Here is a 10,912-nt window from a genome sequence, read left to right on the forward strand (position 1 = left end):
CAGCGTCATGATGACGTTCGGGCGCGCTCGGGTTAACCGAGCAAGGCGGGAAGATCCGAGTCGCTCGGATCCGTGTAAAAAAAGCTGAAGTTCGGGCGGGTTCGGATTCCGAGGAACCGAACCCGCTCATCTCTAATGTTAAGTAAAAATAAATGGGGTTTATAGTATTTATTAACCTCCAGATGGTTTGCTTAAACTCTATCAACATGGTTAGCAGAAAACTAGAAGTTCGAGCAAGGACCGTCAGAAGGTTACTTCGTGATCTAGGTACCACAGATCCTAAAGGACTTAGGATCCACACCACTCAGTTGATGCCACTGTCCCACTTCTTATTAATTGTTAAGCAGGTGGTGGTGGTGGTTGTGTGTGTGTGGGGGGGGGGAGGGTGTAAAACAGTTGAGGGAGATGTGATGCTTATGGATGTTGCTCTTCGTCTTGTGCCAGAGATGGGCTGGGAGTGTGTGGTCATGTGACATCACACTCAGATCATCTCAGATCCGACATGGAGGAGCATTAGCTTGGCAACATTACACAATAAGGTCTCAGGTTCAAGTTAATGTGAATAAATATTTTGCCTCCAATGAGGATGTGATGTGTAGCTTAAATCTGTAACAATCCTGACTACATTTCTCATGCTTTGTGTATTACCTTTGCCATCACTCCTGCAGTTAAGCATACAAGGTGCAGTATGTGTTGTTGTTTTTTGTTTTGTTTCTCTTACGTCCTAGAGGATACTGGGGTCCATTTAGTACCATGGGGTATAGACAGGTCCACTAGGAGCCATGGGAACTTTAAGAATTTGATAGTGTGGGCTGGCTCCTCCCTCTATGCCCCTCCTACCAGACTCAGTTTGGAAAATGTGCTCAGAGGAGCTGATCACGCTGAAGGAAGCTCCTCAAGAGTTTTCTGCATTTATTTTCTATGTTTGTTACTTTCAGGCAGGGCTGGTTGGCATCAGCCTGCCTGCTTCGTGGGACTTAGGGGGGTGAACAGCTAAACCTCTTGAGGGGTTAATGGTCCCGTTCCGCGCTGATAGGACACTGAGCTCCTGAGGGAACTATTCACAAGCCCCACCACGGCGAGCTGACATTCCCGCAGCACGTCGCACCCCTAACAGAGCCAGAAGAATGAACAGTGGTGAGTACTGAGGCGGCATCCTGGTTAGCGGGGTGCCGGTCATTATGGCGGCACGAGGGTACAAAGACGCATGGCTTCTAAATGGGGTGGAATCCGTCTCCAGACACAGTACACAACTGCGTCTCAGTACACTGTACACAATACCTAAACTGGCAAACAGCCTTAAAACGGTTCTGTTCCATTTTAAGCACAAAAATTACCTCAGCCAGTATAAAAAAAGCGGGGCTTCACTACGAGAGGATCCAGCAGCTCACCAGCGCCATTTTCCTCTCTGCAGTGGACACAGACGCTGACTGACAGGGACGTGCAGCCGCCTCTGGTGTGACTCCAAATTACCTCAGCGGTACCAGGGGGTCATAGCAGGGGGGAAGCGACTATTAGTGTACTAAGTCCCCTATCAGGGTACTTAGTCTGCAACCCGGCTAAGCTTGGCATTAGCAGTAAGGACGCGTTGGGGGCTGGCTCCAAACAACTCTGTGTCTCCCTGAAGGGCTCTTTGTGGGTTACTTGTGCTTAACCTTTTCGTGTGTGTGTGTGTGTGTGTGTGTGTGTGTGTGTGTGTGTGTGTGTGTGTGTGTGTGTGTGTGTGCTGTCAGATTTACATTATGTCAGGCAAAGACTGTGTTTCTTGTACAGCGGAGTGTTCCTCTTCACCAGGGGGCTCACTACTGGGTACTCAGGGTTCACAGAATAGCGGGGCTGAACTGGAGTGGGTTAATTCTCTTAAAGGAATAATCTCCACTCTTTCTACAAAATTGTCCCTCAATGAGAAAGAGACGCAATACTTAAAACAGACTTTGGATGAGTTTATGAACAGAGACTCAGTCCCCAAAACAGCATCTCAATCACCTTCCATTTGTCCGCAAAAGCGATCTCTGGCCCATATCCTGCAGTCTGACTCTGACGCTGACAGGTCAGACATGGAGGAGGGGGGGGATGCGGCTCTGTCACAGGGAATAGAGGCTCTTATAGAGGTGTCAGAGGAGTGTGAGGAATCTTGTTTTAATGTAAAAAAGAAGTCCTCAGTCACTTTTCCTGCGTCAAAGGAATTGAATACCCTGTTTGAAGAACCATGGGTTAATCCTGATAAGAAATTTCAGATCCCTAAAAGGTTGCTCTCATCTTTTCCTTTTCCTCTGTAGGATAGGGAAAAAATGGGAAGATCCACCGATAGTGGACGCATCAGTCTCTAGGCTGTCACGTAAAAAATTGTATTGCCTGTTCCTGAAGCAGCCTCTCTGAAAGACACGGCTGATCGTAAAATTGAGACTACACTCAAATCATTGTACACAGCTGCTGGGGTAGCCCAAAGACCCACTATTGCATGTTCGTGGATCACAAAAGCCATTGCAAAATGGTCAGGTAACCTAATTGAGGGGTTAGATTCCTTGACTAGGGGTGATGTTGTTTTACTCCTGCAACATATACAGGACTCTGCGAACTTTATGGTGGAAGCTATAAAAGAAATAAGCTTGCTTAATGCATGCACCACCGCTATGGCAGTGTCGGCACGCACGGGATTGTGGGTACGCCAGTGGACTGCTGACGCGGAATCCAGGAATGGCGTGGAACACCTACCATTCACAGGAGAGGCCTTATTTTGAAGATGAACTAGACAAATGGCTTCTCACAGCTACTGCGGATAAGTCTACGTATCTTCATTCCGCAGCCCCCTCAACCAAGAAGACTTATTCAGCTTCTAAGTTGCAGTCCTTTCGGACGGTCAAGTTCAAGGGCAAATCCAGAGGTGCTCTATGTCCTCCAGGGACGCAAGAGGTAAACCACGCAAACTAGCAACTGCCAGTGCTCAGGACCAGAGCTCAGGCTCTGCTTCCTCAAAGTCTTCAGCATGATGGTGTACCGAAATGGCTGTCAGGTGGGAGCCCGACTACATTTCTTCAGTCAGATCTGGTCAAGTTCATGCCAGGATCCCTGGGTCATAGATCTTATTTCCCAGGGCTACAGACTGGAGTTCCAAGCGCTCCCACCTCACAGATCCTTCAAATCAGGCTTACCAGTTTCACAAGAGGCAAGTATAACTTTACAGCATGCCATCCAAAAGCTGGTCAGACTCAAGTCACTGTTCCAGTTCCACCTCATCTGCAAAGCAAGGGGTATTATTCCAACTTGTTTGTAGTACTAAAACCGGACGGTTCGGTAAGACCAATTTTGAACCTCAAGTCGTTGAACCCATACTTAAGAGTGTTCAAATTCAAGATGGAGTCTCTGAGAGCGGTGATCTCAAGTCTGGAGGAAGGGGAATTCCTAGTGTCTCTGGATATCAAAGATGCGTACCTTCACATTCCGATCTGGCTGCCTCATCAGGCTTATCTAAGGTTTGCACTGCAGGACTGTCACTACCAGGCCCTGCCATTTGGTCTCTCAACGGCACTGAGGGTGTTCACCAAGGTGATGGCAGAGATGATGTTTCTACTCCGCAAACAGGGAGTGAACATAATTCCGTACCTGGACAATCTCCTGATAAAAGCACCGTCCAGGGAAAGGTTGCTGGGCAGCATTGGTCTCTCAACCAAACTCCTCTAGGATCATGGGTGGATTCTGAACCTTCCGAAATCTCACCTAGAGCCAACACGGAGTCTCCCATTCCTGGGAATGATTCTGGAGTCGCTGAAAGTGTTCATTCCATTGGAAAAGGCATTGGTAATCCAGTCAATGGTTTGGGATGTCCTGAAGCCAACCCAGGTATCAGTGCATCTTTGCATTCACCTTCTTGGTAAAAGTGTGGCCTCTTATGAGGCACTTCAATATGGAATGTTTCACGCAAGACCCTTCCAGCTCGATCTGTTTGACAAATGGTCCGGATCGCATCTTCACATGGGGTGCAGTTTCTGGGAAGATGGTCAAGTCAGGAAGACATCCTTCCAATCAACATTCTGGAACTCAGGGCCATATACAATGCCTTGCTGCAGGCCTCACATCTTCTTCAAGATCGGGCCATTCAGGTCCAGTCGGACAATGTAACGGCAGTAACATACATAAACCGACAGGGCGGAACGAAAAGCAGAGCAGCAATTTCAGAGGTGTCAAGAATTCTTCTCTGGGCAGAAAGAAATGCTGTGGTGTCGTCAGCGGTCTTCATTCTGGGAGTAGACAACTGGGAAGCAGACTTCCTCAGCAGACACAACCTGCACCCGGGGGAGAGTGGCCTTCACCCGGAAGTGTTTAGGTGCTTGACACATCAATGGGGATCTCCACAGATCGACATGATGGCCTCTCGTCTCAACAAGAAGCTCAGTCGGTATTGTTCCAGGTCGAGAGACCCACAGGCAGTGGCGGTAGACGCTCTGACGACTCCATGGGTCTATCAGATGGTTTACGTGTTTCCTCCACTTCTTAAGCGAATAAAAAGGGAAAAGGTTCAAGCAATACTCATTGCTCCAGACTGGCCAAGAAGGGCCTGGTACGCGGACCTTCTGGAGATGCTCCTCGAAGATCCATGGCCTCTACCTCTTCACGAGGATCTTCCGCAACAGGGCCTGTTCATCTATCAGGAATTACCGCAGCTACGTTTGATGGCATGGAAGTGAATGGCTGATTCTAGCCAGGAGAGGGATCCCAAGCCAGGAAGGGGGTAACGTCTAAGCATTACCATCATATTTGGAGGAAATATGTCTCTTGGTATGAGAGCAGAAATTATTCTGCGATTAAATTTAATCTGGGGCATTTCCTGTCCTGCTTTTTCTGCAGTCTTATGTGGCTGTGGGCCTGCATCTGGGCTCCATAAAAGTCCAAATTTCGGCCTTGTCCATTTCCTTTCAGAAACAATTGTCTTCTCTCCCTGAGGTCCAGATGTTCTTGAAAGGTGTTCTGCACATCCAACCTCCCTTTGTGCCTCCCGTGGCACCTTGGGATCTCAATTTGGTGCTGCAGTTCCTCCAATCAGACTGGTTTGAACCATTACAGGAGGTGGACATAAAATATCTTACGTAGAAGACCGTCACACTGTTGGCTTTGGCTTCAGCAAGACGTGTGTCGGAGCTGGGGGCTTTGTCTCACGAAAGTCCCTATTTAAGTTTCCATGAGGACAGAGCTGAACTCAGAATTCGTCAGCAATTTCTTCCTAAAGTGGTGTCTGCTTTTCACATCAACCAACCTATTGCGGTTCTGATTGTCACCGACACCTCTGCTACTTCAAAGTCTTTGGATGTTGTGAGGGCTTTGAAGGTGTATCTCAAGCGAACAGCTCGTCACAGAAAATCGGACTCGCTGTTTGTTCTTTGATCCCAATAAAATTGGGTGTCCTGCGTCAAAGCAGTCCATTTGACGCTGGATCAGGCTTACTATCCAGCATGCTTATTCCACGGCAGGTTTGCCATGTCCAAAATCTGTACAGGCGCACTCTACTAGGTCGGTGGTTTCTTCCTGGGCGGCTACCTGGGGTGTCTCGGCTTTAAGGCTCTGCCGATAAGCTACTTAGTCAGGTTCAACACGTTTGCTAAGTTCTACAATTTCGATACTTTTGCCTCTGAGGACCTTCAGTTTGGTCAATCAGTTCTGCAGGAACCTCAGCACTCTCCCACCCAGTTTGGGAGCTTTGTTACATCCCCATGGTACTAAATAGACCCCAGTATCCTCCAAGACGTAAGAGAAAATAGGATTTTAATAACCTACCGGTAAATCCTTTTTTCGTAGTCCATAGAGGATACTGGGCACCCGCCCAGTGCTTCGTTCTTCCTGCACTGTTACTTGGTTAAGTAATGTTGATTCAGCCATTGCTGTTCCTATTTCAAGTTTGGTTAGCTTTTCTTTCCTTTTATTGTGTGTGTGCTGGTTTGGAATCTCACCACTATCCTTATCTATCCTTCTCTCAAAGTATGTCCGTCTCCTCGGGCACAGTTTCCTAGACTGAGTCTGGTAGGAGAGGCATAGAGGGAGGAGCCAGCCCACACTATCAAATTCTTAAAGTGCCCATGGCTCCTAGTAGACCCATCTATACCCCATGGTACTAAATGGACCCCAGTATCCTCTACGGACTACAAGAAAAGGATTTACCGGTAGGTAATTAAAATCCTTTTTTTGTTTTTTGCTGCTGAAAACTCCTGATTAGTCTCCTGTGTTCGGCAGCTAGTTCCTCTGCTCATTGTGCTTAGCTGTCTGTGAAGTCTACACATGCTGCCTCTGTACAGTGCTCTCAGCATTCTCTGTATAATCCTAAATGTGATCCTCCATAGAACTCTGCTTCCTGGTGTTTGGGCCTAAAGCTATGTTTCCTCCAAAACCAGTCATGGGCACCACAATCTTGGTTCCAGTCAGTTGACTCTCTAGTTAGTAATCCGGGAGCTTCTCAAGCTCAGCTGACACCTCCAGCCAATCCAGAATAGCCCTTGGTCATAATGCTTCCTGGTTTACAGGGCCAAGGTTGCCAGTTCCATAAATCATACAGCTTTGTGTGCGAGTATTGTAGCTGTGCTCCCCTGCTGAACCAGACTGCTCCTGAGGACACTTCCTGTGACCTGGTCTTTTCCAGTGTTAAACCTGGTGTCAGCATGTATCCAGTGTATATTCCAACCATTGGTGCAAATCCAATAATCCGGACCATTGGTGCAATTCCGATATTCCAGACCATCAGTGCAACTCCAATATTCCAGACCATTGGTCCGGTATTCCAGACCATTGGTGCAAGTCCAATATTCCAGACCATTGTTGCAAGTCCGGTATTCCAGACCTTTGGTGTAAGAACAGTATTCTAGACCAACGGTCAGTCCCCATTTTTCAGTCATGAGAAACCGTCCAATATCCCTCAGTCATCGGTTCATAGGGGGTAATTCCAAGTTGATCGCAGCAGGAAATTTTTAAGCAGTTGGGCAAAACCATGTTCATTGCAGGGGGGGCAGATATAACATGTGCAGAGAGAGTTAGATTTGGGTGGGTTATTTTGTTTCTGTGCAGGGTAAATACTGGCTGCTTTATTTTTACACTGCAATTTAGATTGCAGATTGAACTCACCCCACCCAAATCTATCTCTCTCTGCACATGTTATATCTGCCTCCCCTGCAGTGCACATGGTTTTGCCCAACTGCTAACAAAGTTCCTGCTGCGATCAACTCAGAATTACCCCCATAGACCGATTGCCCTTCACACCTTCTAGTGCTAGCATAGGTGACCCTGACAGGGGGCCGCAACCGGCCTGTTGGACGCAGGACCTGAATTTCCTTGCAGGAATTCCTGGAGAAGACCACTGGTGGGGAAAGATTCCATGCCACTGCTCTGTGTCTTCACCAACTACATGTTGCTAGATATTTCTTACCCATGGTATTGTACCTGCTATGTGGTCCCAGCAACTACCACTTGAATGCAAGGAAGAACTTATATCAAGCCCTCCAAATCTCCATCTAGTCCTAAGACAGAGTCGGGTACACAAATATCCCAATATCCCAGAACCTGAAAAAAATCCTTAGAGCATCAGACACTGACATAATGCCATTTATTCAGTGTTTTAGGAGACGCTGAAAAGCCTTAGTTTTACCAAATGTTACTGCTGCCCTAAGAACCATACAGATCCCTCACCAGTGGCGTCATGAGGCGGGTGCGGGGGGTGCGGCCCGCACCCGGGTGTCACCCTTCAATGGGGTGACACCAAATTAAGCTGCACACTCACACCTGCTGCATCCCCTGCTTCATGACACTGTCACACAGCACGGACCCGGCGGAGTCTTCCAGGCGGGGTGTGTGACTTTCAGTCAGCGGGGCGGGGGAGGCATTGGGGGAGCAATTGTAACTGTGCCGCTGCGGAGTCTTCCAGCCGGGAGGGGGTGGATGGTATGCGATTAAAACTGTGCCGTAGTGGAGTCTTCTTGTTGCAGGCGGGGGTGTAGGATTTTGAGTCGACGGGGGTACGATCGTAACTGTAGTGCTCTGTTTGCCGTCTGGCACCAAGCACAACAGTTACGATCGCGCCCCCATCAACTCAAAATCCTACATCCCCGCCTGCAACAAGAAGACTCCACTACAGCACAATTATGATTGCATACCTTCCTCCCGGCTGGGAGACTCCGCCGTGGCCGGGTCCATACACATGATCACATCTTCATCATGCAAGTCCCGTGACGTCATCACGCCGCCGCTCGCCCGCTTGCACTGCTGGGAGGGAGAAGTGGGAGGAGGTTAGTGCTGCTCATCTCAGTGCTGCATTTACTACAGGGAGTCGTAGGGACTGCCTTGAAGTTGGTTGCGCACCTCAGGCTCATTCTCAGGCTCATTCTCAGGCTCATTCTCAACCTCCTGCTGTCACTCCTTGGCTGGCTGCAATTCGTTTGTGGAAACTTCAATAATAAGTTAGTATTTACAGTAAAAAAAAATATTATATAGTCAATTAATTAAATTTTTTTCCTGAAGTAAACATGGATTTTATTGAAATTAGTACCATTTGTTTGTACAAACAAATGGTTAATTTCAATATAATCCAGTATTATTATTTTTTTTAAAGTGTGTGTATGTATATATATATATATATATATATAATATTACACATTATTATTTTTTACACATGCGACAGGTAGATCACGTTATACACACTGCGCCAGATAGAGCACATTATATACAATGCAGCAGGTAGAGCACATTATACACATTGAGCCAAGTAGAGCATGTTATACACATTGCACCAGGTAGAGCACGTTATACACATTGCGCCAGGTAGAGCACGTTATACACATTGCGCCAGGTAGAGCACGTTATACACACTGCGCCAGGTAGAGCACGTTATACACAATGCGCCAGGTAGAGCACGTTATACACAATGCACCAGGTAGAGCACGTTATACACAATGCGCCAGGTAGAGCACGTTATACACAATGCACCAGGTAGAGCACGTTATACACAATGCGCCAGGTAGAGCACGTTATACACAATGCACCAGGTAGAGCACGTTATACACATTGCGCCAGGTAGAGCACGTTATACACATTGCGCCAGGTAGAGCACGTTATACACACTGCGCCAGGTAGAGCACGTTATACACAATGCGCCAGGTAGAGCACGTTATACACAATGCACCAGGTAGAGCACGTTATACACAATGCGCCAGGTAGAGCACGTTATACACATTGCGCCAGGTAGAGCACGTTATAAATGTTGCGCCAGGTAGAGCACGTTATACACATTGCGCCAGGTAGAGCACGTTATAAATGTTGCGCCAGTTAGAGCACGGAATATATACACAGGAATTATGATTTACAAGTAAAACTAGTACAAAAACATTACTAAGGGTTCTGTGTGGTGTGATACAGAAGGAGGTCCATGGGGGTGACACCATGAGTTACCATACCGGGTGACACCAACCCTAGTGACGCCTCTGTCCCTCACTCCTAGTTCTTTCCACAAACGATAAAGTTTCTGTTACTATGAATGCAAAGACGAGATCCCAAGCTCAGACACTAGACAATCACTGGTGATATCAGCTATCCAATGGGTCCCAGACAACTACTAACAGGATCATACTGTAGCTAATTGAAAAAAATTCACTGTACAGTACTGTAGTTTACTTTATAGATTATTTCATCTAAAGGCACACATGCAAATGATATTATTTGTTGGGTGTATAGATCTAAATTGTGAATATTGTATATCATACAATTTGTAATACATAAAACATTAAAAAGGCATTTCAGGTATACAGTATGACCTAATAATTCCTTTCTCTTTTTATCTAGTTTCAGGGAAACATTTCCTGTTCAACAGCAACACAGGAGAAACAAAGTGGATCTCATGAAAAGACACCAGACCCATGTTTCCATGCATTTTAAGGCAGTGATGTTTTTTTCTACTGGAGCGGTTTATATTGTCCTAGTCTTATTGCTTTTGTAATTTATATACATGCAATGCTTACTGATGCTATCAACATTTCCATGGTTTTTACAATCCAAATAAATAGAAAAAGTTATATACAGCAGAATGTTTTCTGTTTAACTTAAGGAAAAATCTGCATAGTAGTCTGTGATTGTATTGGCTTGTTTTATTAATTCAGATCTATTTCCATAGAGGAACTCATTCTGACAATTGTTTCTTTGATGTTACATTAGATACTGTGCTGGAAATAACTGTCAGTGCTTGCCCATTGACCATTCCATACAGAGGGCCTTATTCAGGTGTGTTAGCAAACCAAAAAAGTACATTAATGGGTAAAATCCTGCTGCATTGCATTAGGGTAGATGTAACATGTGCATATTCAGTTCCAAACTGCTAAGTCTTTTCAAGCTTCTGATGACTTTCACTTCATAAGACCATACTTGGCTTTAATGCTGTCTTTGCATCATAGGGGAATCTATAGCATTTACAGTTCAGACAAAACTGTATAATTATAGTACTTGATAAGATCCTTATCTGACAGGAATTTTTTTTATTTGTCAAAATTAAAACATTTATAATAACCCCCCCCCTCCTGTCAACCACATTATTCTTTCATACATGTTCACACACTGTTGCCTAAGGCCCTTATAGTGTTATTGTGTGTTTTTCAGTTTATATTCATGGGATTGGACATTAACTGTCATAATAACTGAGATTGGAATGCTTTCCAGACTCTGGCTCCGCGAAGCCCATCACATACAGACAGCATAAAGGCTGACCCAAATTCACATACACTCAGTCATTCATATGATGGTGAACAAGGTTGTAACAGACTTTTCAACAAACTTAGATGTTGTATAAATTATTCAATATCCAGTCAAGAATTAGATAATAAGAATAACTTAACAATTCATGAAAAGAAAATAATTAGAGTACAAATACCAGATAACACAAAGAAAGCATTTA

General features: G+C 45.8%; 1 protein-coding gene across 2 annotated transcripts in view; it reads left to right on the forward strand.

Annotated features, from left to right (window-relative positions):
* LOC134932483 (cadherin-related family member 4-like) overlaps positions 1–10,040 on the forward strand; it is a 298,616-nt gene extending 288,576 nt beyond the window's left edge. For both annotated transcript variants that reach the window (XM_063926947.1, XM_063926948.1), the window contains one exon: positions 9,811–10,040. In XM_063926947.1, coding sequence (XP_063783017.1) covers positions 9,811–9,869 — 59 coding nt within the window. In that variant the 3' untranslated portion in view covers positions 9,870–10,040. The remainder of the gene's footprint in view (positions 1–9,810) is intronic.
* The last annotated feature ends 872 nt before the right edge of the window (positions 10,041–10,912 follow it).

Source organism: Pseudophryne corroboree, chromosome 6, assembly GCF_028390025.1.
Source record: "Pseudophryne corroboree isolate aPseCor3 chromosome 6, aPseCor3.hap2, whole genome shotgun sequence".
Classification (NCBI taxonomy): Eukaryota; Metazoa; Chordata; class Amphibia; order Anura; family Myobatrachidae; genus Pseudophryne; species Pseudophryne corroboree.